Source organism: Hippoglossus stenolepis, chromosome 15 (genome assembly GCF_022539355.2).
Source record: "Hippoglossus stenolepis isolate QCI-W04-F060 chromosome 15, HSTE1.2, whole genome shotgun sequence".
In the NCBI taxonomy this organism is placed as follows: domain Eukaryota; kingdom Metazoa; phylum Chordata; class Actinopteri; order Pleuronectiformes; family Pleuronectidae; genus Hippoglossus; species Hippoglossus stenolepis.
Window position 1 is genome coordinate 2,177,731 of NC_061497.1, and position 27,574 is coordinate 2,205,304.

The window sequence follows — 27,574 nt, forward strand, 5'->3', positions numbered from 1 at the left end:
TGACATAATAATAACATCAATAATAATTAAAATTACTTCAGAATACGTACATTTTCACCACTTTCGTAACAAGTTTTGTGACTGTTACACAATGGGTAACAGCAAATTTATTTAGAAAAGCAAAAGATACAGATTTTCCTGTGCTAACAAACTCTTAAGTCAAGTTCTATCACTTCAGTCCTTATTGGAGTTAAAAAATAAAGTCCATTCCTCTGTGAGGTTCTGATTGTGAGTTCTCTAAGTCTCGTAAGATACGAAAAGCATATGAGATGTTAGTTTCCTTGTTGTTTTCAGAAGTTTTATTTTTCGTAGCCTTTTTCTTTTTTCCGGGGGCGTAAATGCCCACTTCAGTAGCTTGGCAGCAACCAGATTATAATTTTTACTGCTATTAGTACACCTATAAGAGCTGCTACTGCGATCGCTAACTTCCATACTATTCCCACTACGAAATCCTCTGTTGTATTTTTCCACATCATGGGAGCAATGTCCACCTTTCCAAATACATCTTTATTTGGTATAAGATAACCTGTACCATTTCCAGTGTTACTCCAAAGCAGCCTTCTAACACCTAAAACTGATTCTTCAAAATACTTCAGCTGTCTACTTTGTTTCTGTAGATCCGCTGCATAGTTGTACATATGGTACCAATCGCCTGGGTTGTAATGGGACCTTGCTGACTCATAGTATCCATATCGCAATTCTTTTATTTTATTTGGAGTACTGTACAGTTCGTGAGGGAGCTTGTCTTGAGAGTTTATTCCTAACTTATATACTAATACTTCTCCTGAGGCGGCAACGGTTCCTCCTCCTTTCAGTTTATTGTGAGTTTATTTCTTGTAAGCTGGTGAACATTACGTTTACGAAATTGTTGGGACAATTTCCCTGTCTTGGCATACCTGGACATTGCCATTTTGAAGGCTTATTATCATTTACTCAAAATTTTGGCAGATTTATATTCCCAGATTCCTCCTGGAAGAGAAGGGGAGAGGTTATTCGGTTTCTAGCCCTCCTCAGGACCACTTGTCCTGTGTCCGTGAGGTATAGGAATTGAACATTGTTGGTTTACACAGTTTTACGAATTGAGAAGGATGAACAGTTGGATGTAGTAAATAGCAGGATAAGATGATAGCAGCAGTTGTAGTATGATACAAGTATTTAGAGTAAAAACTTGTGAAATTACTGCAGAGGTGAATGTACTGTAGGAACCTGATGTCTGTGCTGGTTCAGGGTTTTTCTGGTAAATTAATTAACACAGCAGGAAATAACCCTCTTAGGAATATGTCACTCCTAAAAAATCAACAACGGCTGATATGGCAAAAAATGCCCAGCCATCTCACTTTTACCTTTTCTTCCTCACAAATGCATAAGGAAAATCACTATTAAGTACTTGCAAGCTTGATATGATCCTGGGATGGTGATAAAAAAGCTCTTACCCCCAGTAAATGATACCGTTCTGATGGATTTTCGTCTTGTGACAATATCTCATCAAACACAGCAAACTCAGATGAATGTGTCGTCTTTCCTCACATCGATGTAATGAACATAATTACTGCAAAATAGGCAGCTGTTAACTGTAATTTCTATTGCCCAACATTTGCCTCAAAGCACACAGTCTGTATATCACACGACAGCCTCTATCCTTAGGCCCTCAGTACGGAAAAGGGAAAATTCCATAGAAACATTGAACAGGGAAAAATGGAAGAAACCTGAGGAAGACATGATAACTATTGATCTTCAATGAATTCATCAGTGTGTCCCCAGTCATTAGAATATTCCTCTGTGATTGACTGATTCCTCTGTTTATGCTCAGATGTATCTAGCACTGTGTGATAAAACACACATGCTCCTAAATTCTCTGAACTGTCAAAGATAAAGAACAAAGAAATCAGTATAAATCTACAGAATTTGTCTGATTCAGGTTTGAAGTCATTGTGGTTCTGTATTTTTTTTTTTCTTCAGCACAACTGGGTGCCTAGAAGACCCGACCAGGGTCCGAAAACCATCGAGCAGATCCACAACATGGCAAAGATTGAAGAGCAGGAGGAGAAGAGAAGAGTGCAGCAGCTACTGCTCTCCAAGAACACCCAGAGATGGCCAGGTCAGGCCTGCAATCTAATTCCTCTTAAAGGCCACTTTCACAGTCGTTTGACTCCACTGTTTTTCCCGTGAACTGATTTTAAACCTATGTTTCCCTGTTTTTGTTTTTTTTTATGTGTGGGTGTGTCTCCACAGATCCAAGGGAGCAGAGAGAGCAGAGAGATCAGCGCGTACAGAGAGAGGAGACCTGGTACACTGTGCCCATGAGGAAGAACCGCAGGACCATCGACCCCAACGAGATTCCAAAGATCTCCAAGGTGAGACAAGCTGTCAGAGGCTGTGAGGAGTGTACAAACACTGCATACAGGAGACTGCACACGCTCCCATCATTTGAAGCTGCTATTTACTTTCTGTCCCTCTTAGTTCATTTGCTTATATTTCTACATTGGAATCACAAAGACAATGACAAACAATTACCATGTGGTAACTGGTCGTGTTCCATTGAAACTTAAGCCGTTGTCAGACATGACCTCCGGGGTAAAATCCGGAGAATTGGCTACACACTTCAAACATTTAAATTACTTGAGCTGAAATTTTGATTAATGATAGTTTGATCTGAGAGATTTGAAATGTTAATTTGAATTAAAGTTGGAACCTAAAGCAGAGTCAGGACTTGTTAAGATGCTGCCGTACAATCAGAAACATATATTTTATGATTTATACAGATATTGGTAAACAAGTTCCTTAGATTTTATACTGAACATTGTTATAACTGATAAAAGACTCACAACAGGGGCATTTGTGTCGATTTGTAGATTAATCATTAACAATGTTGCACAGATCAGAAGTTGAGCTGGATTGAGTTGAATCCAACTAAATTATCATGATATTATTTTACTTAAATTTTCTCAGAACCGTCACTAAATGTCTTCATGCTGCCTCCTCACGCCCACGATTTCACGCCCTCAACTCAGAGTAAATCAATTCAACGATATACATAATGATATGTATAATCAGTTTAATATAGTAAAAATTAATCAAAACAAGAGAAGCTGAATATAGTAGGTTTTCGTGAAATCAGCAGTGACCTCTGAGTAGAAACTGATCACAGACAACGTGAAAGGTTGTGTGGCTCATTCTTTGTGCCTGACGGTCTGTGCTGAATCTGCAGGCTGTTTTGAAAACTCCGTCTCGGTCGAACATCGGCAGCTTTGTAATTAAGATAAAGTGGTGAGGTCGTTCTTCGTGTTGTGACAAGTTCGTCTCGTGTTCATTAAATGTTTTTCCATTTTAGTGTCAGACTTCCTCGTCGGTGGTTTCTGTTCTCTGGCTGGAAAACCGTACATAGGGTTAGGGTTAGATAACTCGGGTCACATAACTGTTTATGATTAATCCTTGGAATCGTCACAACCGGGCTGTTTGTACAAACTCCCCCTGCTCCCATCTGATCTGCATTACTGTAGTTTACATGTTCGGCAGTGCAAAGGTGGCACAAAGGATTTATGAGGTACTGCAGAATAGAAAGAAAAGAGACTTTTTGGGATCTCCACCTGCTGGATGCACTCTGACATGTTTCAGTGTAGAACAGGGAGCACACTCGTTCACTAAGCTGTTGGGTCACCTCATGTTTACAAAATAAAACGTATGGTATGGATGCAGTAATGTGGCTGGGACTTGTCCTTGATTAACATTGGGCATTGCAGAATTCAGCCCCTGCTTAGGAAAGAAGCTTAGTTCTCCCTCTGCTCGACATTTTGAGAACATAGAAGAGTGGAAATCTTTACCTGTAGATTTCAGTCTAAACCTTTTGACTTTTCCTTTCAGATTTTCTACTAATGTCATCTGTAGTTTTTATTGCTGGAAATGTGACGAGTGGTCATAATCGCTTCTCTTTCTGCAGCCTCAAATGGACGAGAAAATCCACTTGGGCCCCTGGGCTCAAGTCACATGGGTGAAGGGCAGCAGTGGAGGAGCCAAGGCCAGTGACTCAGGTGAGGTCACACCACATGACCTTTAAAGCTGTCGGATCACTGTGCAGTTCACACTACATGACCTGCTGTCTTGTGATCGGGAGTCTTGCAGCTGTTTAGAGTTCAAGCTACAAGACTGATCGATGACAGGGCGTCACACACTTCACAATGTTTCGACTGTTCCGCTCTGTTTAGCTGTAGTTGTCACTGATTCATCTAAGATATTAAGCCTGTTAGAAATCTGGGAGTCTGATAGTCTTTCAAATCTATTACATTTTACAAAATAATTCATTTATTATGTTCTTAAAAAGGTTTTAAATTTAACTTGATGAAACCCTGATATAAAACAGAGTGAGGTGAAGCAGCTTCCTCTAAATGACTGGACCTTGACTCTGATCATCCACAATCGTTATTTTTCACTCATCTCTCTTGTAACGTTTTCTCTCTGTAACAGAACTACCACGCACAGTGGGCCCCAACCGTTTCTCAGTGCTGCAGTCCCCCCCCTCACCTCAACCCTCCACCACCCAGACTTCGACACCTGGAGAAATCTGGGAAGGTATAAGATGACAACGCTGTCTGATTTAAGGATCCTGTTGGTGTTTGTAGAGATTGTCCCTGTGATTCTGATATTTATCCCTCCTGTTAGCAGGATATTTAAAACTCTGATTAACTAGTTTTCATTGAATTGGAAAGAAATTAGTTTTGTAATTATGGTTTTGTTTTGCTTCTGTTTAGGTCAGAGATAATAATTTGTAGTAGCAAGTTTAGGTTCCAAATTGGTTGAAAAGCTTGATACTCAGAGTTCGTCATTTCCACTGACATCCTTCCTGACTTTTTGTTTGTTCGTCCCCCGTCAGTCGCAGCAGTACAGGCAGAGAGCGCAGCGAGAAGCCGCTGATCTCTGCGCCGCCATCGTCTCGGCCTGGTCCGTTCACCAGGGGAAGCAGTTCAAGGGAGCTGCGGGAGAGTCAAACCCCAGAGGAGCCGCGAAGAGACTGGAAGCGAGAGGAAGCCAAGCCCCGGAGACCGAGGGTCACCGAGGACAAACCTGAGCCAGAGCTCAGCAGAGTCCGAGAGCCTGGTGAGACGCACGGTGCTGCCCAACACCGGACAGACATGGCGATAATACTGACACATTCACTCTCTGCCATTACACACACTGTTGTGACTGTGGTTGTTTATTTGCCTTGACAGTGAAACCTGAGCCTGTTGTCGTGACGATACAGAAACCTGCTCGGTCTGAGGAGCAGATTGAGAAGACGTCCAAGTCCATCATCAAGGAGTTCAGGAACAATAAGGATTTCAAGGTGCTAAGATCCAGTCAACTGATAACTGATTTTTATTCACACCAACAAACGGCTGCTTATAAGAATATTAACGATGACATGTTTACTGCGTCCGTAGATTAATTTATGAATCAGATCATTTGGTCTTTAAATAAATTATTTCGTGGGGCAACCTGATGGTGAAGGCACCCATACACATACATGCTCTCAAGCAGCAGCTCTCCTGTTTGACCGCCATTTAGTCTCAACCCCTGTGTGGAGAAAACAAGAGTAAATAGATTTAGTTGATGTTGTCCAGCCATTTATCTTCCTGTTAATTATTTTCAAAACCTATAAACATGTCGATACGAGAAAAAGAGAGAATGACTATTACAATTTTCAGTGGTTTTTGGTTGTTTCTAAAAGTCCATGGATGCTTTTTCCAGAAAGGACTGTTTTTACATCTAATTTCTTATTAACTTTAAAAGACCCAAACAAGTTAAATAAAATAAAAAAACTTCTTCTGTCCCTTTACTGTGGCCAATTTCCAGTGTATTTTAAAATACCTTAAAAGAAAACCAATGTTTGGTTTCTCCTTATTATTCTGTTCTTACAAATTCATCAACAACTCCTAAACTTTAAGTAACATCAGGTATAAAGAAGAAGTAAATTGCCAAAGATCCATTGATTTCTTTCGGGAACATGTAAATTGAGTAATAATTAGACGTGGTCCGTTTTTCGGAGCAGCTCATTTTTCTAACCACAACATCCTTGTTTCTTTTCCCAGGCTTGCAGACATGCTGGAGCTTGCGGACGACATGGCCATCGACATTCCCTACATCTGGCTGTACCTGGCCGAGCTGCTCTGCCCTGTGCTGAAGGAGGGGGGCTTCTCTATGAGAGAGCTCTTTAGGTATGAGACACCCTCACATGCTCATGGAGCCCATATGGGTGAAATCAAGTGAAAGTCAGTGTCCAGGAAAGAACCTTTAATCGGATCTTGGAGACCAAACTACTCTAGCTGATCATTTTAGTCATCTTTCTCAGAAATAAGAAGAATAACCCCCTGAAAAGGCCACAAACGTGTTGACAGTGATGAACTCTGCTCTAAACTAAGCTGTGTGTGAAGTAAAGATATGTTCAGACTTTTAAGATTTATTTTAATTTCTGTCATGTTCTGTTTGTTCACAGTGAATTAAGCAAACCTTTGCTTCCTGTGGGAAAAGCTGGGATCTTAATCTCTCAAATACTGCACATACTATGCAAACAAATGGTAAGAAACACTTTTCTTAACTCTTTTTTTTCCTGTTACCTGTTCTCATTATGAAGCAGGTGGATTATAACCAGTGACTCAGCTGCAGATATAATGTAAATATACATAGATTATTGACTTGTACAGAATCTATATTGATAGTGTTATTGTTGCACTGCAACAGAGTTCACTGTAGCATTTTTTGTATTATTCATTCAGTGTTATTATAATTCTGTTATAATTATTATAAACCCAGTAAAATGAAAAATCTCAATGAAATCAACAAGGCTGATTTGCTCTTTTGATTTGAAGCAAATATTTTTCTCATTCATTAAGTAAGTTTATGAATTAAATATTTCTCCCTGCTGTAAATTAGACGTAATTAAAAAAGACATTTCAGAGCATTGGTTTGTGACGTTGTCCTGTCTCGTCTCCACAGAGTCATCGAGCTGTGGCTTCTTTGTGGGGGGAATCAGGCCTCAACTGGACTGACCTTCTGCCGGAGGAAGAGGATGTCCAGGCTTTCATCTCACAACAGGTCAGTGATGAAGGTCAACGCTCATCAAGGGCTAAGATATATCACTGGGAGAAAACCCTCAGTTACCATTGATCAGCTGTTTGAAGACTGTTTAACTAATTGAGATAAATAAGAACTTCAAAGTTTTTAATTGTTTCCACGTTGTCTTTCTCTTCTATACTTCCTCACGATATCAATGTTGTCTCCACACAAACAGAAACTCCAGTTTATTCAGGCGGACGCCTCCAGCTCCGAGGCGACTCTGTCCGAAAGAATCTGGTCTCCCGAGAACGGTGAGGCTGAGATGGAGCCCATGAGGAACGGAGCCGGCCACACCTCAGAGACGGAGAGCAGTGACAGCACACAGAAGCCTGAGGGACTCCCTGCAATCAATGCCGTGGTGCTAGACAAGGTATGTTACAGATTCATAGACTGTTAGACAAAAGTATTACACTGTGATTAAACCTATTACAGCAGAGGGTTAATAAATCAATGAATGGAAATGTCCGGACAGTTTCCTTAGCAGATGGCAAACTCTCTGAATGTGACTATAAAACTGGAATTTGGCGAGTGAATTGTCTGGTGACCTTGTAAATATGTTTTTTATTCGTTCCTAAGAAACCAGAGATAGAATTGGACCAAACTGCAGAAGAAGAGACAACGATCCAGGAGAAGCTGGATGAAAGTGAGCCTGTTGTGTTGGTGGAGCCTTCAAGCTCTGCAAGGGAGACACGACAAAGGGCTCCATCAAACCTGAGGAAGAAGACAAGTGGACTCACTCAAACGGAGCCCGTGGTTTTTGTGGGAGCTGCCTTCTGCAAAGAGTGGCCAAAGATTTGTGTCAGTTTTGGATTCTCTGAGGACGAATACTCCAGCATCCTGAAGGAGCAGCAGCAGCAGCCCCTCGCCTCCAAACACCTGGGCCCACTTGAGGTGGTGCCTAAGGTACTTCAGGGCTTCTGGCTGCCTCCTGAAGACACCTGCCTGAACATGCCGTCCCAGCACCTCAGTGTTCTGGCTGTTAGCCTGACCAAAGCAGTTGAGGACATGGTCTCCAAACTTCTGCCCTCACTGCTCCGTGAAGTCAGCTTCACCCGCTCCACCAGGGACAAACTGGTCCAGTCGATCCAGGACAGTGTTAGACAGAGCTTCACTCACCCCGTCCTGATGGAGAAGATCAGCTGCTGTGCAGTAGATCTGTTGTCCATGACCACCATCGCAACAAAGAACATCTGTGAGCTGTTTCAGCCACAGATTTCAACAAAGGAGCCAAACACCGTTGCTGAAGAGGTGAAGCAGGAGCCTCATCAGGAGTCAGCATTCACTCTTCCTCTACCAGCTCCTCCTGTGACTCCTCCTGCTGAACCTGCTGTGGTCCTGGAGGGTGAGGATCTCTCTCATGTACCCATCATCCCACCAGCTCCTGTGACTCCTCCTGCTGTCACCAGTGAAGGAAAAATCTCTGCTGCTCTTTTCTTACTAAAGAGGCAGAGTTAAAAAACGATTCCCTTGTTCATCATTTCATTATTCAGATAAGATGTCCTTTTAAATATTGATTTATGTCGTTATATTGTATTATTTTCATCAGTCATTTCATTTGTAAATAACAAATTATTTTAAATGTCATTTCATATTACAAATAATAAATGTATTGTTGCATCGCGGTCTGTCTCTATCAGTCCTTTTCATTTGTTGTGAGTTGCAACAGGAAACTAAAACATTGATAAATTAAAACCGGATTTCAATACATTTACAAATATCCAGAAATAACATAAAATACAGGAGTCTGACTGATTACATTTCATATTGTTGCCCTGGTCATCCAGTCCGAACTCAAGCTCCAATTAATATCTTTTTCCTGAGCTTTCAACCATATTCAGAAGTTCAGTCAGACAACTCACGTTTGAATGTTTGTTTATTCAACAGTAGAACAGGTTTAGTGTTTGGCGTCTAGGCTCCGACTTAATCACTCCCCCATATGATACACAGGAATGATGGGAGTGATGAGCTAATACTGTAACCCCCCCCAAAACTGCGCAAATTCGGAGCCTGATGGTTGGATCGGTATCTACTATGTGTGTGCATTCGCGGGGGCCATTCTCCGTGCGATTGGCCTGCGGAGAATATACTACCGGGACTAGAGCGCCATTCACGCCGCCGTGTGGCCATTCTCCGTGGCGATTGCCCTGCGGAGAATATACTACCTAGTGAAAACTGTTATGTGCGCCATTCACAGCCGGTGTGGCCATTCTCCGTGGCGCATTGGCCTGCGGGAGAATATACTACCTAGTGAAACTGTTATGCACGGTGGCCATTCTCCGTGGCGCATTGGCGCAGAGAATATACTACCTAGTGAAACTGTTATGTGCGCCATTCACCGCGTGGGCCATTCTCCGTAGGCGCATTGGCCTGCGGAGAATATACTACCTAGTGAAAACTGTATCGCCATTCACCGCCGTGCCATTCTCCGTGCGATTGCTCTGGAGAATATACTACCTAGTGAAAACTGTTATGTGCGCCATTCACCGCCGCGGTGTGGCCATTCTCCGTAGGCGCATTGGCTCTGGGAGAATATACTACCTAGTGAAAACTGTTATGTGCGCCATTCACCGCCGCCGTGTGGCCATTCTCCGTAGGCGCATTGCCCTGCGGGAGAATATACTACCTAGTGAAAACTGTTATGTGCGCCATTCACCGCTGCTGTGGCCATTCTCCGTAGGCGCATTGGCCTCCGGGAGAATATACTACTAGTGAAAACTGTTATGTGCGCCATTCACCGCCTGGCCATTCTCCGTAGGCGCATTGGCCGGCAGGAGAATATACTACCTAGTGAAAACTGTTATGTGCGCCATTCACCGCCGCGGTGTGGCCATTCTCTGTAGGCGCATTGGCCGGCAGGAGAATATACTATCTAGTGAGACTGATATGTGCGCCATTCGCGCCGCGGGCGTGGCCATTCTCCTTTGGCGCATTGGCTCGCGGAGAATATACTACTTAGTGACACTGCATAAGGTTAGAGGGAATGTACTACCATGTGAATGTGGATCCTCGGAAGCATGTAACAGTGAATAACCAGCGGATTGAATGCTCTAAACCCAGCAACCACCAGATTTGCAATGAATAGAATTTTACATCGGAACAGATATACGCATTATTCAGGCTCAAGGGGGCAGGAACTCATGATCTTTTGGGCATGCAGAATGTCCTCCTTATGGAACCTGACGTAGCGTTGGTATGCAGAGGACGACCAGCAGCCCAGGGATTTAAGAGTGGCGGCAGGCAGATGTAGAGCTGCAGTCGTCGCTGCACCAATTCTTAATGAGTGAGGAGAGTAATGTTCGGGTGGTAGGCCACAGCTCCGGACCAGATCATGAAGCATAGTAGAAAACCAGGATCTCGTCATGGGTTTGCGGCCATCGATGGTGAAGAGAGGTGCCAATCGATGGGTTTGGAAGCGGTGATGCAGAAATTTTGTCATGGAAGAGAAGGGGCAGAAAGAAGTATTATTTTTTGCAATGTAAATTAGAGTGCCTTGACTAAATCTATCCGTTTTGGAGTGTTTTTGAGCAGCCCTTATTGATGATTTCTACCGTTGCTGCATTGTCACAGAACACGGTAATTTGTTTCCTAGCCCAACTTTTTCCCCATAGAGTGCAAGCCACGACGATGGGGTAGAGCTCATAAAGGGCTGTGGATTTGGATTTGTCATTGAGGCAATGGATTTCAGTTGGCCAGACATCTGCGAACCATTCGTTATTATAAAATCCCCCAAAATCAACAGGGGGGCGGCATCGGTAAAGAACTGGATGGAATCTGAAGATTCCACGAAGTCATTATAAAAGAATGAAATACCATTCCATTCTTCGCATAACAAGGACCAGAAGCGCAGATCTGCTTGACAACCTTCATCTAGAACCACCAGATCATTTAGATTTTGGACGGAATAAGCCAATTCAATTAAGCGGGATATGAACGAGCGACCATGTGGAATTATGCGCATCGCGAAATTCAGGTGGCCTAACAGAGATAAAAGATCTCTTTTAGTGATAATGGCATTAGTCGACCGGAATTTAATAGCTGCTCTGATGCGAGACAATTTTTCTTGTGGCAGAGATGCCTGCATGAGTAAGCTGTCAAGGGTTATACCGAGAAAATCCAGGTGGGTGGATGGGCCTATTGTTTTCTCTTCTGAGAGAGGAACACCTAAGTCGCTGAAAAGGTTCCTAATTGCAGAGATGTTGCGAGCTGGTGGTGATGAGGGAAAGTCTATGACTAGAAAATCGTCCAAAAGATGTAGGACGAACGGGAGTTTGTACGAGTTGTAAAGAATCCAGCATAGTGCTTCTTAGAGAGTGTTAAAAATGGAGGGGCTACTGCGGCAACTGAATGTCAATTTGACGGAATAATAAAACTTTGAATTCCATTTAATACAAAAAAGGTGCCATTGAGAGGGGTGAAGTGGAAGGACTTTGAAGGCATCGGTAATGTCGGCCTTTCTAGCCATGCACCGACACCTGCTAACTTAATCATCTGTATTGCGTTGTCGATGGATGTAATAAAGAAAAAGGTTCTTTGGGAATTAGGCTGTTTATACTGGGAATTGTAGAATTGTGAGGAGCTGAGAGGTTGATGATGAGACGTTTTTATTTGAATATTTCCTGGTATAATTCCTGGTGGCGACCCCTATGGGGCTTACTCTGAAGATGGGAAAGGGAGTTTTGACAGTGGACCTATCATATATCCTTTTTAATCTCTTTTAATAGGAGTTCTTCTACCACTTCTGGCTCTTTGCATGCAGATTGCAAGTTTTTACAGACATGGGTCACTTTGGGAGCCAGCATAATCCTGCTAAAAATCCTTGGACCAAGCCGGTGATTAGGTAATTAACAAATCCTTACTGGGTGTTTTGACAGAGCCTTAGAGAGAGCAGGGACGTTCACAGGAGTTGATGGATGCTTCATTTTTATTTCCCCGATTTTGCAGGACGGAGCCTCCTGGGACACACAGAACGTGGGTGACTGTCTGCACACCGACTACATATATGCATGAATTTACAGTTTGGATATGTACAAACATTCTCATTGAAGTTATTGCAAGTTGCTAAATTTAAGCCTGAGAATTGTACCTGTCGCTGTGAAGGATGGATAAATGAAGTGGACGCTGGATGTTTGGCCTGAGGCTGAGATCTTGAGGAAGACAATTCTTGTATCGCAGTTCTTGGACAGAGTGAGGTGGTGTGGGAGGAAGCACCGCAGATGGAGCAGGCTAGGATTTTCTGGCCGGTAAAATGACGGCTGATTAGGGCCAGATCGACTACAGACCAATTTAATTGCTGATTACATTTCTGAATGTACATGGCAGCTTTCGCGGAGAAGGATTTATGGTATTCATAGAACAGTGATCCACCGTATGAGAGTGCGAGGTCTGAAATAATGGCTAGATAGGTATCAAGTTCCTCTCTGCGTAGTGGATAAACCTCACATATAGTGTCTCTGAAGACACCGAAGGCAACGTTGAATTCAGCCAAGGTTAGTGTTTTTGACAGTCTGGGGTCGCTGTCTTTTAAAACAACGGAAAACTCCCCGCAATCCACGTATCTCTTATCAGCAGTTTCCGAACCAGATAATATTATCTTCATAAGATTAACATCATGGCCTGCCAAAACAAACAACAAAAATAGGAGTGGCATCATTTACTCACTGACTGTACCCCTTTTATTTATTTGTTTATTTAATTCTTCTCTCCTCCCTGTTTATAAGTGTATGCAGAATGATGTGACAGATTACCTGTTAGAATGTGGTTCCTGAGGGAATCAGAAATTGCTGCTGCTGGAGGGAAGAACCTGGTGCCCACGGTTGGGGCTGGAACTGCAGTTCCCAATGTCCTTTGAGGTGTGACGTCAGTCGGAAGTGCGCACGCTTGCGCCGGCCAGGAAGTAGCCGAGGATGGTCCGGGATTATTTGCATTGCACATGGGGAAGGCGACGTTTACTTCTAAAGTTTGAATTCTTGTATTTATAACGTTTAGAGACGATTTCATTTCTCGTAGAGTGGACAGGATGGATGCTTCGGCGGATGGACCGTGTTCTGGTGTCTTCTGCTTTTTTGATGGTATATTGTCTGCGGTTTTAAGAGAGGATGGTGGAGCACCGCGCTTCTTTGCTGGAGCTTTGCCTTTACCTTTTGGAGGAGCGCTGACTGGATTGTCGGCGTTTAGCTGCGGTGTGCGTCATCGGTCGGATTATCTTGAGTCAAAAGGTAATCGAAGAGTTCCTCGTGGTTGAGGCCAGCTGGAACTGAAATCTTACGAACATACCGTTCTTCCAAAATGCGGTGAATGGGCCACCCGGCGAGACGTTTGCGGGTGACGCGGGAGCTTCGGCGCTGACGTTGGGTGTCAGAATCCTTCTCGGATTGAACCTCGACGGAGGGAACCTGGGTTTCAGGGATGAGTCCGACGTCCTCCTCTGAGGACTGAGCCTCAATCTCAGAATCAGAGATGGCAAGAGACATGGCGATCGACAGAACCAGGAGGTAGGATAACAATCTCATAAGTAAGTATGCTGAAACGCTGAGACAATTGTCTGTGATACTGCGTAGTAGTTAGGAAGCAGAGAGAGGGATGGGAATTCCCTCTGCTTAAATAGACCGCCTAATGAGGTGGATGAGTACTGTAGATGGTAGTGGCGAGTGAAGTATGTCACATGATGTATGTCACATGATGTATGTCACATGAAGTGTGTCACATGATGTATGTCACATGATGAGTGTCACACGATTGAAACAGCGCAGCTCGAGTTGCCTGCCAGAACTAGCTCGCCGGCGTCGCTCCATTCTTCTGAAAATGTCCTTTACAAAAGTAAAAGTAGCAACTCCACATGTATTATCTGACATTTTTCCTGCATTGACTGTAAATGTTTATTTAGTGTCTTTACACACTATTGTAATACAAATCCTCAGTGTAGTAATGTATTATGTGTTCCAGAAAGTTTTGTTCTCTGTACATTAGAAAGCAATGTACACATTGAAAATGCCAAACACAGCGGTGCGAACTTCCACCACAGCAGCACCTGTACCCTACAAAAATACACAGAATCTGTATTTGAGACATTCAAATTTTATATTGCACAAACGGTGTAAGAGGAGAAAAATATTATGCATATTTCAAAATCGGTTGGGTCATCCAGTGTGGGCTTTGGAGGATCAGCTATAAAAATCAAGGCAAGGCAGAGCTGAAGAAAAAGGAAAAACATTGTCGCATAGAAAACTGGTTGAAATTCTCCTAAAGTCAGTGACATACACATCACCAACATCATTCAGCCAGACACAATCCAAAGGAGTACAGAAAGGGCTGTTGTCGTGGTTTTTAACATCAGTGATCTCTAAGGCACAGTTTTCCTGAGCCAAAACTCTGAACAACTTTGTGCGGCCCTCAAAGCTTTCCAAGACCTTTATGTCGTCCTTGTGACAGATGACGTCATCTATTTTATTTGCAAATTGCCAGGTACCTCTGAGTCAGGAAGAGGACAGCGCTTCCGTAAGCTGTAAGACATGTCCTCTGATATCCTCTTCCAGAGCTGCGTTCACACGTGGATCACAGAGGACATTTAGGGTAAAAACATGGTGTAAACGATCTTGTTTCGAGTCAAATTTGAATGTCGGGGCTTATGGACACTTGGGTGACACCACAGGAGCAGTATGGAGGCATTTTACGTTGTTTTTTCACGTTTGAAGAAGGAGTCACCATTTACTTCAATTGTTTTGTGTGGCGATCAGAGTGGGATTAGGTACATTTGGAAGCTTAATGCTAGTTAGAAATGATACCCTATCAAGTAATCAACAGCCAGACAACGCCACCTCAGGAATTTCACCTGAAGAATTATTTCGATTTTAGTAATACCTGTACCAAGGCATTCAGGTTCATTATACTGAGGCAAGAGACGTGGTTCTTTTTAACAAAATATAATTATTTTTATTACAAAAATAGCATGTCTTAAAAGGCAGTAAAATCCAGTCACACAGGGACGTGGGGAAAGGGGGGTCCTAATCAGGAGCTGAGGCTTACCAATGGGGTGATGGGTCGACGAGGGAGGAGGGATCCCAAAAAACAAAATACAACTTCACCCCAGTCACACGTGAAGACCATTCGCACACATACGTTGTGAAGAAAATTAAACCAGGGGGAGCAAGCACAACAAGGGGGAGACCACCATCCGGGACACCAGCACCACCACCTTCGGCTCTCAGCAACTGAAAGGGATAAGGGAACACAGTCAGTCGGGTAACAGGCAAAGAAATAACCAATGTACTAATAAACACAATATACCAAAAACCTATGGGGTTGGCAGCCATCAGGTTACAAAATAATTATATAATTATTATAATGCAACTAATTCAAAAATAGCAAACAAAAAGAAATCTCAAATGAAAGGGGGGTTGATATTGGTTCAATGAAATAAACAAATGATCACAAGCTAAAATATAAATCATTAATTGAATATAAAAAAGCCCCAAAACTCCCAATCTAGGACATATATGTTACGTCCAGTCCTGCTTACTAGTTAAGTTGGCCTGATATTTATCGTTTATTCTTCTGTTCTGTGTTGTGATTGGTTACTCATCTCTCCTCTCGTTTCAGACTCCTCACTCCCTGCCTTGTGTGTGCTCCACCTTGTTGATTGTCTGCTCCTCCCCGATTGTTTGCACCTGTTCCTCATCACCTAGTGTATTTAGTCTGTGTGTTCCTGTGTCGCGTTGCCAGTTCGTCTTTGTTTCCCCGTGTCTCAAGCGTCCCAGCGATTTCTATGATAATTAAGTTTCTAGTGATTCCGACCCCGGGCTGTGTAATCGACTCCGCTTTTGCTTCTTCCCTGTCGGTACCTCTGCCTGTTCAACAATTGTCTACCCGTGTACCGAACCTGGACTGGATCTTCACCGAACCCTGCTACTGCCTGACACTCATTGGAATTGTGTGTTTGTTATTGGACTGCCTCACCTGTGTACCGAACCTGGACTGGATCTCCTTCGACTTCTGCTGCTGCCCGATACTTAATCGAATAAAAGTTATTCTTTATCATCTCTGTCTCCGAGTCGAGCATTTGAGTCCAACACATCTCAGTACATTACAGTTCAGTGTTCAGGCTCCACGTCAAAACACTCTCAGTTTGTATCTGCACTCTGAAATCAAGGTTCAGAATTTAAAGGTAATAGCTACGACCACTGGGCAGAGGGTGTGCTTGCCACATGCACTCACACACACACACACACACACTTGAAAGTGGCTCTAGTCAGCTGCTCTGGGCCTTACAAATTTAAGGGGGGGAGGGAGGGGGAGACAGGAACACTTGTGCGCCATCAGGTTTCAGCTCTGACTAGTTATAATGAAAACAATAAGAGCGTAAAGATGTTATTATTGATAGCAGCAACAATTCATATAATAATTAATTAATAATAAGCATTATTGTTAATAATAATAATAAAGTAATAATAATAATAATAGTTGTTGTTATCCTGCAGCTCTGGAGTCAGAGATACGAAGGGTTACGGTTAGCGAAAGAGAGAGAGAGAAAGAGAGACTATGGGAGGGGGGAAAAAAACACATAGTTAGTGACATGGAGTAAAATAAATAAATGAATGTGGGGACATAGAAACAGAGAGAAGGGGAGAAGTGCTCAGTGCATGATGGGAGTTCCCCCAGCAGTCTAGACATACAGCAGCAAAACTAGGGGATGGTTCAGGACTCAACTGATCCAGCCCTAACTAAAGGCTTTATTAAAAAATAATGTTTTAAATTTAACCTTAAATGTAGAGATGGTGTCTGCCTCCCAAACCCAGAGTGGGAGCTGGTCCAACAGGAGAGGAGCCTGGTAGCTGAAGGATCTACCTCCCTTTCTACTCTTACAGATTCTAGGAACCACAAGAGAGCCTGTGTTTTGGGAGCGAAGTGATCTATTGGGACAATACGGTGCTATGAGCTCTGTAAGAGCCACCATGCAGCCGGCGTGTGTGTAAATAAATATTAATGTTGGTTTGATATGTTCTTAAATTATCCAGGTTTGTAGTTTTATATTTATACAGTTAAAATATATTTTGTGTAATGTGTCTGCTGTTTGTGGCTTGTTGTTTGCGACAGTTGAGGATGCGGTAATGCAGGTCATTGCACATGCGTGTTGTTGTTATTGACCGCATGAACATCGTGGTGAGTGCGAAGTCTGAGGAGTGGATCGAAATAAGTTTTTGGCCGTGATATCGTGACAACGTGAAATCGTGACATCGTGAAAACGTGAAAACGTGACATCGTGACAGGTTGAAAAGACAGCATCGCCAATTCGGTAAAGGATCGATATAAGGTGTGTCTGTAAATTGTGCTGGAACTGGAAAATAAACCCTTTTCAAGATTTACCTGCCTCCTGGAAGTGTGCCGACATTGGGTTTTCACAACAAGGCAAGGTATATATGTTGTACACGAGTCAGACTTAACAAACACTCCGCAGGCTTAATATAAGTGGCCTTTGGTAATGTGGAACGAAGTAAAACGGCCACGACAAGCTCTTTGATATATGAAGGGACTTGATTGTTAAGGGCTTTGTATGTGAGGAGCAGGATCTTGAATTCTATTCTGAATTTGACAGGGAGCCAATGCAGAGAAGCTAAGACAGGAGTATATGATCTCTCCCTCTAGTTCCTGTCAGCACTCATGCTGCAGCATTTTGTACCAGCTGGAGGCTTTTCACATACTTACTGGGTCATCCTGATAATAAAGAATTACACCAATCCAGTCTAGAGGTAACAAATGCATGGACTAGTTTCTCAGCATACTTCTGAGACGCGATGTTCCTAATTTTCATAACATTGCGCAGGTAGGAAGAAAGAAGAAAGCTGTCCTTGAGACTTGTTTCATATGTGGGTCAAATTACATGTCCTGGTCAAACATAACTCCAAGGTTCCTCACAGTGGAGCTAGGGGCCAAACTAACACCATCCAAGTTGACTATCTGGTCAGACAGTGTTTCTCTAACATGTTTAATTACTTAGTTTTGACTTAATATAAAAGTAAGAAGTTTTGGGTCATCCAGGCCTTGATGTTCTTGAGACATTCCTGAAGTTGAACTAAGTGATTAGATTCATCAGGCTTCATAGATATGTACAGCTGAGCGTCGTCTGCATAACAATGGAAGTGTATGTGTTGCTTTCTGATGATGTTGCCTAAAGGGAGCATATATAAGGTGAAGAGTATCGATCCAAGGACAGAACCTTGTGGAACTCCATGACTAACTTGTGTGTGCATGGAGGAGTCATTGTTAACATTAACAAATGGAAATCTATGTGATAAATACAATTTAAACCAGTCTAATGCCGTTAATTTAATCCCTACATGTTGTTTCAGTCTCTGTAACTTTTAATAGTGTTGTTTCTGTGCTGTGATGGATTCTAAATACTGACTGAAAATCTTCCAACAATCCATTACTATCTAAATAATCACATTTTTCTCCTCTGATTTACTTTCTTCTTTTTCAGCATTTAGAGTTGGTTTTAATAAGGCTGCTGTTCTATTTACAAAGTTATCAACTAGTGTGGGAGGGAAGTTTTGATAACTTTCCTGTATTGTAATGACACATGGCTGTGAGGTTAGTGTCAAAGGAAGCAGTTCTTCAAATTTGTTCATAGTTTTATCAGATAAACACAGACTATAATAGAATTTCCTGTCATTGGCAACATCTACATGAATCTTGAAATCACCTACTACAATGACTTTATCTCTCCTAAAAACTAATTTAGATAGAAATTCAGAGAATTCAGATAATAATTCTGAGTAAAGGGTTGGCGGATGATATATGATAATGAACTGGTTTATGTGATTTCAGGCTTGGATGTATGAGGCTGATGATGAGATTTTCAAACAAGTTATAACTACCTTTAGGTCGAGGGTTGTTAGATAGGTCGGACTTAAAGATTACTGCAACTCCTCAACCTCTGCCTGTGCCTCGAGGAATATGAGTATTAATATGGGTGGGGGGCGTCACTTCATTTAAACCTACATATTCTCCATTTTGCAGCCAGGATTCAGTTAGACATTGTAAATTGATCAGATGGTCAGTAATCAGATCATTAATTAGTAGGGATTTTGGATTGAGTGACCTGATATTTAATAAACCCTTCTATTTTTTGGTACTGATATATCTGTTATATTAACTTGTATTAGGTTTGAATGTATAACTCCTCTCTTGTTTACATGGCTATAGTGTTACGCCTGGGCCACACTGGCTGCTGAATGGCTCTCTAATAATTTCTGCGTCCATGTTAACAGATCTATTTAGAATTTTGACTTATTAATTATTTTTTCCAATAAACCACTGCTTCAAATGAAGTAGCTCAGCTCATTCCAACACACACACGACTTCATGCTATGAGATGTGAAAAGAGCTCATGGGACCAAAGCTCGGTTCTAATGAAGCAGACCCCCCCCCCTGTGCTCCCCCTTCTCCCCCCCTCTTTCCTGCATGGTCCTCCTCACACACTGGCTGCTTTCACACCAAGAGGACAACCTCTGCGACTCATCTTCTTATTTTTTATTCTTTTTTAACAGTTGTGACAGAAAATGGTTACAGAAAACATTTCATGCAGACTTTTTTTTTTGTTTGGATGTGGTAAACTGGAGCTCCCAGAGTGAATCCACACCCCTTCAGTAGAAGACACGTATATGCGGGTCCTCATTTAAAGCAATAGCATTTCTACCGTTTAAAGAATCTGCTCAAAGAGGAGAAGAATCTGGACATTCTGCCGGGTTTTTTGGACATGTGGCTTTCCATAGAGGCGGCGATTCTTTTCTCGACCTCTGGTTCTTTTCGATAAATGGAAAGCAGCAGCGTTTCTGGACAGTCCCACATCTTACACAGGTCCTTGAACACGGCCTTGTGGAGGACATTGATTATATCTGGGGACATGTCTAAGTCAATGTCTTGGACTTCGCCCTGTTTTTCAAACAGGTATTGAGTGAGGTGTATTGATTCGTCACACAAGTTCACTTTGACTTTGCATACACTCGAGTGACGAACTGGTCAATGACGAGATTGACATACATCTTTTGTGGGGCTCTGCCCGCTCCGTTGCACTGTTGATCTCTGAGACCGGAGATCCTACGATGGGCTCTATCTCCATTAAAGCGGAGGTCACCCTCTTGGTGTAGTCACCGGCCTGTTTTGAGAACCACCAGTTCATCAATGGCAGGAAATTGATCACTCTCTCCTTTATGTCCGCGTACATCTTTTTGTGGGACTTAGGAACAGACACTTTCGTCACTTCAGCTGGACTCGCCACTAAAATGTCAGTTGTGATGTACGTATAGAGGACATCGGTAAGGACGGGGGCGTTTGCAGGTGAAACTCTGTCCTTGGTCTCTGTCAGAAGCAGAGACTCCACACTATCCATCAGAGACTTGACTGACTCACTGCTCGGGACTTGGGTCTCCTTACTGAACTTCTTCCTGACTTGTGTCCCCATCTTGAGCATTGATGCTGTCGCCAAAAACTTTGCAAAAAGCTTCTTGATCCTCTTCCCCACTTCTTTCCAAAACTTCTTGTGGCTCTTTGAGGATTTGGAGCCTCTACTCGAATCAGATGATCTGACGCTCTCCTCTTCACTAATTATCTGATAGATTTCATCTGCAGCAGCTTTAAACTCCAGAGAAGATTCAGATATCAGCCCACTCAGGTCAGATTCTGACATTTCGTCCACAAGGGGCTCGATGATTTCGCTCACCTCCTTCCCGATGATTTCCTGGACGGCCTCACTTGTCCTATAGTCACTGCTGCGGACTGATGATTCTGAGGATGTTCGTCTGTCAGAGCGAGAACTGCGTGATGAAGAGTCAGTGCGTGAAGAGGTTGGTTTCCCCCTAGGGAACTCGTTTATCAGCTCAAATGTCTTTTGACTGCGTAGTTTCGGCTTGAACGAGCCCTCGATGTCGCCGGCAGATTTCTTCAACACTTTGCAAACACAATTGACCATTTTCTCAAGTTTGTAAGGTGTGGTCTGGTGACACTGTGGCAGTCTGGTGGAGCATCCGCTGGTGGAGCACTCAGACCGGCGGGAATTGACCCTCTCTGTCATCTCCTCTGCAACCAACTCAGTGAGTTGATCCAAACTCACAGACTTTTTTAAGCTGCCCGGTGCTAAACTCTGACGGAGAGCGTCTCCCAGACTGGACTGGATACTCTCCGCAGTAAAGGGAAAGTCATTGTGTCCATGTGCTGTGATCAGGTCTGAGGACACAGACAAAGTCATGTTCAGAAGAAGTTCTGCCAACAGAAACCTTGTGACGTTGTCTGGTGTTTCTGATTTTAACAGTTCCCACTGCTCTGCAGTCAACTTGGTATAAAGATCCTCAATCTGCATGCGAATAGTTTCAACTGTCATGCTGGGAAGCTCCAATGCATTAGATGTATCCATGGTGAATGTCTGTATTGCAGTCTCCTCCATATCTGGGTTTAGGTCTATTTGATCCGTTTCTTTCCACTTAGCGCTGCTGACCAAGGTAGTACAAAACGCCCTTGATATGGAACATGAAGGGTATCTTCTTCCAACCATAAGTCATATAGACACATCAAAGACATGATAAAGAACCAAAGACAATTTTAAAGATCTCAAATAATGTTGAAGATCAAAGCCACAAAAAGATTGTGACTCTAATAGAAAGCCCGGCCTCTTGTTTAAAGACATTGTTATTTTAAGGGCGTTTTCAGTCATGAATTGCGGAGGATGTCCGAGCCTCTTCTTCTTCTGTTTGGTTTATTGGCGGGTAGCAACCAACGTCAAGGTGCATTACCGCCTTCCACTGTGTGTTGAACCCCCCCGCACAAAATATTTTATAGAAGAGTCAGTGGAGCATGTAATGCTTCACTTTAATAAGTGTGTTCGAGAACGAGAAAAGCTCAAGAGGAAAAGTGCAAAGCAGAGAGGAAGAACTAAGCTTGGAAATAGTAGTTACCTTTGGAATAGGGAGTATGTTCCATTAGCTGAGGGAGACAGGATTGGACAAACTGATTTAATATGAGCTAGATAACTCTGATATACACTCCAACACAGGAGGTTGTCACCCGCCACTCAACTGAACGAAGGAGAAGCTATCAAATATCAAGGGTAATAAGAGATACGCTACCGAATGGGGAAGAAGAGGAAGTAGGATATTGACACACACAGTAGAGGGCGGTAATGCACCTTGACGTTGGTTGTCACCTGCCAATAAACCGAATAATGAAGGAGAAGAAGACTTGGGACTGGACTTTCTCTGGTGATCGTATTTCACACGTGAAGAACGCAGCAGGAGGTCCTGGGCTCAAATTCTTAAATTCAAGGAAGCACAACAACGAGAAACAGAAAGTAAATCTCGACGAGTTGTGTTTCATGCTGTACTTTTCTTAAAATAAAAATAAAAAAACAGATCAGAGATCAGGAAGTGTGTGTGTGTTGTTGTGATGGACACATGTTTGAGTAGAGTAGAGAAGCTGCTGTTAAAACAAACCCACATCTTCATGAGTACTGGCAGAGAGGTCTGTGGATGGAAAGCTACTGTTGGTCCAGTGTGTGGAGTTGTTGCAGGGAGTTGGTGGGCGTGTCCGCCTCACTCTTTGTTGTTGTGGTTGTTGTGTATGTGAAAGTTCATGTTACGTCCAGTCCTGCTTACTAAGTTAAGTTGGCCTGATATTTATCGTTTATTCTTGTGTTCTGTGTTGTGATTGGTTACTCATCTCTCCTCTCGTTTCAGACTCCTCACTCCCTGCCTTGTGTGTGCTCCACCTTGTTGATTGTCTGCTCCTCCCCGATTGTTTGCACCTGTTCCTCATCACCTAGTGTATTTAGTCTGTGTGTTCCTGTGTCGCGTTGCTAGTTCGTCTTTGTTTCCCCGTGTCTCAAGCGTCCCAGCGATTTCCATGATTATTAAGTTTCTAGTGATTCCGACCCCGGCCTGTGTATCGACTCCGCTTTTGCTTCTTCCCTGTCGGTACCTCTGCCTGTTCAAACAATTGTCTACCCGTGTACCGAACCTGGACTGGATATTCACCGAACCCTGCTACTGCCTGACACTCATTGGAATTGTGTGTTTGTTATTGGACTGCCTCACCTGTGTACCAAACCTGGACTGGATCTCCTTCGACTTCTGCTGCTGCCCGACACTTATTGGAATATTGTGTTTGTTACTGGACTGCCACTCCGTGTACCGAAACCATTCAGTAAAAGTTATTCTTTATCTCTGTCTCCGAGTCGAGCATTTGAGTCCAACACATCTCAGTACATTACAATAGATCTATCATGTAAAACACTCTGCAATGGTCGCACCACATTTGGCCACACCACATGATATTTTCTAGTTCAGTCAAAATTTACAGCCACAGAATTGGCCACCTAAAGAAAACGAACTAGGTCAGCACAAAAGGCCACGATGAAATTTATAATGAAAATATATATTTTTAGAAATAACTACAAATTCATAGTTTTTTTGAGGTCATACCACATGATATCCAAATGTGGCAACTACATACCAGCTGTGAAAAAGGTTATTTTTTTCCAAATTTGAGAGAGAGTTACAAACCTGTTGCTGCTTCCATGGGTCCTTGGCAAAATGGTTTATGATGCAACTTCCTGTCTTTGAATGGATTTCAACATCAAAGTCCCAAATTGGTCATTTCTTGATGGTCGCACCACATGATATTTCATAAAATGGACATCATTGGACAAAGTTTGTTTGTATACTATGATGGAAATATAAATGCAAATGCTTTGCAATTTTGTACAGAACTAGAAAAGACTTTGGAAATCATGCCAAATATGGCAGAAAATAAATTTGAATATATTTGGAGTAATTTCAAAGAGTTTTCACAACAGCAGTCATGGCCGGACAGTCGCACCACATGATATTTTGACACTTTAAAAAAACAGGAACATTGAAATAACTAATGGTTTTTGGAAATTTAAAGTGTGTACATATACGGGAGAGGTACTACATATATATGGTATTTCTTTATGTATTTAAACCTTTTTTTAACAGAATAAAATGCAGTCGGACAGAAAATATAGGCGTCACGTCAATGACCCACATAGAGCTGTTCAGGCTTGGACTCTGATCATGTGACAGAAGTTTGGTGGTGATAGGACAATGCACAGTGGAGTTATGACAACATCGTCTCCTTTGGCAAAGGATTATCCTTCGCCGCACCACCATGTTTACACGGTTTGAGGACCATGTCCTATGACTTGTCTCAGCTCATTTGAGCTGCATATTGTAAAGCAGCCAGGAGCAGTCTATCAAAGTATGAAACATGTCACTCCCTGTAGCCAGCAGGTGGCGCTGTAATGATGACTCAATATTGACACATGGATCTGATCAGGGCGGGACTGTGAATGTGTGAATGAGGTTTGAGGCTGATGGAACAATGCACAGAGGAGCTATAATAAATCCCTCTTTTTTGGCTCATCATCAAAATTCTATGTCACGCCACGGTCACACCGTGTGATGAAATCATATATACAGAGGTAGTTTATATCTCCATCTTGTTGAGATGACACTAATCGAATTTGAAGTTGATCTAATGAAAGCCCTAAAAGGAGTATGTCAAAGTAAAAATGTCTAAAATGGTCAAAATGGCCACTAAAGCCAAAATGGCGGGCTTCCTGTTTTGTCTAGCATAGCTATCCAAGAGACTTTTTTGTTTGTTATGAAAAGACACATGGCCTTACCGATTTTTGTGCATGTCGGCCAATCGTGGTGCCGGGGCTAGACTTTAGGGGGCGCTATTCAGTTATTTTGCCACGCCCATTCCTTAAAACCATATGGATGTCTGCAGGTCGGGGCTGTTACACGAATGTAGTTTGAGGGAGACTGAACCTTGAACACTGAAGTTACAGCAATTTCATGTGTCACGACGAGTTGTTGAAATTTAACGCCAAGTCACTATTATGGCGTTTGACGAAAAGTCACAGAAATCTTATGCCTTCATTATCAATGTCTTGAGACCCATTTGACACAGTTTGACATGGTTGCGGTCAGTGGATGAGAGGAATACATCCAAGTGTAAGACATGCAAAAACCAAGACATTTCCTGTTGCCAGCAGGGGGTGCTGGAATCTTAAGTCATGATTTCAGTGTAGATGTCATCAGGCCAGGACTCTTGTCTTACATGTCTAGTTTGGACTCGATTGGACGATGTATGTCCGAGATACAGAAACTCGTGTTTTGATGGCGTGTAATCAAACTTTGACGCCACGCCATGGTCACACCGTGTGACGAAAAAATCAAAATTCAAGGTAGTTTTTATCTCCATCTTGTTGAGATGACATTCATCTCAACATGAAGTTGATCTGATGAAAGCCCTGGGACAAGTTCGTCAAAGTAAAAATGTGGAAAATGGCCACTAAATCCAAAATGGCGGGCTTCCTGTTGTGTTTTTCACAATGCACCTCTAGACTTTTTTGTGCGCTTGGTCATGATACACGTGTGTCCAGATTTTTGTGAAGATCGGTGAAAGCTAACTGAGGGGCTTTTCCTTAGATGGCGCTGTTGAGCCATTTTGCCACGCCCCTCCCACCGTAGGTGCTCGGGCCCTAATAATAATAATCTTTTCAATTTCAATAGGGCCTCCCACCGTAGGTGCTCGGGCCCTAATAATAATAATCTTTTCAATTTCAATAGGGCCTCCCACCGTAGGTGCTCGGCCCCTAATAATAATAATCTTTTCAATTTCAATAGGGCCTCCCACCGTCGGTGCTCGGGCCCTAATTATTCACACCCATAAACATAGTGAAAATGAACCACACACATACACATTAGCAAGCTCATACTCTGTTTGTGTGTCTTACTGAGCTAAACACAGTCACAATGCACACAACATCTGTTGCACTTACGCTAACCTCTTGCCGCTCCATGCCTGCCACTGGAAGAACGGAGTTTAGCCAGCTGCATAACAGTATACCAAATCGATCCAACAAATCAAAATAATGGTAACATGGTAACAAAACAACTTAGCAAACATATTCAAGAGCATAAACATTCATTCGTACCTGAAAAGGGGAGATATCAATAAAGATGCTCGGACACCATGTTTCCTCTCTGGCAGCTTCATTGAGAATGGCACCATGGCCAAGAGCTCCCTATCCGGCCTCTGCAGGTATGACTAATCAATCACCAAATGTCACCTATCAAACAAACTATACCAGTAAATTACAGATTAGCTCATCTGGCAGGTAGAAATCCTTATTCTTTTAACAAAAAGGTTTTTAACTCTGTTAACCCTTTTTGTTTAAAACTTTAACCTTTTTCACAGGACTTTGTTCTCATAGCTTAAACATTTGAACCCTTTGTAAGACTATAAATGAATTCCATTTGTTTTTATGTCCCTATGGCTGCTTTTATTGCCTATTGAATTCATATCAATAGTCAGCTTCCTAATAAAATCAATCTATCACACATACATACCATTTGGGGCATGGCAGCCCCCTCACCTTCACCTCCTTTTCCCCCTGAAAACAATCAGTGGCCAAAAAGAATAAAAATGAAAAACATTAACAATTAAAAAATCATGTGTATATGAAGCAGTTAATGTGCATATTCCTCTAAAATATGAGAATTGACAGTAGAAGCCCTGACAGGATCTTCCTGCAAAGGTCAGTCAGATGTCATATGTAAAGTACCACATTATTAAACTGTGTAAACAGAATATTTTATGTATTTCACAAAACTAATGGTGAGTAAGAATTCACTTGGATAATTGCACACAGGGCAGTTCTTATCTGCATGTATAGTGTTGAAAATGCAAATCAAACCATCTTGTTTAATCAGCATCCTACTGCATAAGATGTTTTCTAACCAGATTGACAAACACAGATCATGTCTGATCCAGGAATGCACACATTAATTTACACATTATGTTGTCAATTTACAAATTTCCCTGGAAACATAATTGTAAAACATTAATTGTAAAATATACATAATAGTGTACCATAAAATATTTTAATTGAGTGCAAATGTGCAATATTCAACTTACATTTCGAATTCTTTCAGCTGTGATTTTTGAATATGGGTAGCTTCCCATTGAGTTGTGGTAATTGCAATCTGAAAAATTAAAAGAGACAATTCATTGCCTAGTCAGAGGAATAGAAATATTAGTAGTTAGCCACAACTCCAAATGTCATATTTAGATCTAACTTGATATAGTATTTGCTTAACTCTGTTAAAAATGTGAAATGAAAATGCAAAATGGAATAGTGATTAAATCTTACTTGTTGGGTTGACTTTTTTCCCTCCTTTGCGGCCACCTAGGGAGTTGGGGGAAGAAAACGTTTGAGATCCAACATATAAAAGAATGTTACTGAAAATCTTTTCGAAGTTTCACTTATTAATACCTAAATTGATCTGCCAGGCACAGAAATACATAAATGGGGCAGTACATTCTGTATCCACTAGGCACGTGAAATATCATACTTTCAAAGTCTATGCTCCTTTAAGTTTAATAACAACTTATTCTAATCAAAACAAATGGG

General features: G+C 42.2%; 2 protein-coding genes across 2 annotated transcripts; both read left to right on the plus strand.

Moving 5' to 3' along the window:
• Nucleotides 1–1,780: 1,780 nt before the first annotated feature.
• LOC118121847 (eukaryotic translation initiation factor 4 gamma 3-like) lies at nucleotides 1,781–5,303 on the plus strand. The gene is made up of 6 exons (XM_035178055.2): nucleotides 1,781–2,098; nucleotides 2,233–2,354; nucleotides 3,938–4,028; nucleotides 4,462–4,566; nucleotides 4,868–5,091; nucleotides 5,205–5,303. Exons 1-5 carry the CDS (start codon nucleotides 2,020–2,022, stop codon nucleotides 4,906–4,908), a joined length of 438 nt encoding a protein of 145 aa, XP_035033946.1. The 5' UTR covers nucleotides 1,781–2,019; the 3' UTR covers nucleotides 4,909–5,091; nucleotides 5,205–5,303.
• A 764-nt stretch (nucleotides 5,304–6,067) lies between these two features.
• Nucleotides 6,068–8,622, plus strand: LOC118121844. Its single transcript, XM_035178051.2, has 5 exons — nucleotides 6,068–6,188; nucleotides 6,467–6,548; nucleotides 6,967–7,065; nucleotides 7,262–7,456; nucleotides 7,663–8,622. Exons 1-5 carry the CDS (start codon nucleotides 6,073–6,075, stop codon nucleotides 8,539–8,541), a joined length of 1,371 nt encoding a protein of 456 aa, XP_035033942.2. The 5' UTR covers nucleotides 6,068–6,072; the 3' UTR covers nucleotides 8,542–8,622.
• Nucleotides 8,623–27,574: the final 18,952 nt, after the last annotated feature.

Coding starts and splice junctions, on each gene's coding strand:
- LOC118121847 (XM_035178055.2), top strand. CDS start 2,020: ATGGCAAAGATTGAAGAGCAGGAGGAGAAGAGAAGAGTGCAGCAGCTA. Junction 4,029..4,461: donor AGCCAAGGCCAGTGACTCAG/GTGAGGTCACAC, acceptor TCTCTGTAACAG/AACTACCACGCACAGTGGGC. Junction 4,567..4,867: donor ACCTGGAGAAATCTGGGAAG/GTATAAGATGAC, acceptor GTCCCCCGTCAG/TCGCAGCAGTACAGGCAGAG.
- LOC118121844 (XM_035178051.2), top strand. CDS start 6,073: ATGCTGGAGCTTGCGGACGACATGGCCATCGACATTCCCTACATCTGG. Junction 6,189..6,466: donor TCTATGAGAGAGCTCTTTAG/GTATGAGACACC, acceptor GTTTGTTCACAG/TGAATTAAGCAAACCTTTGC. Junction 7,066..7,261: donor AGGCTTTCATCTCACAACAG/GTCAGTGATGAA, acceptor CCACACAAACAG/AAACTCCAGTTTATTCAGGC.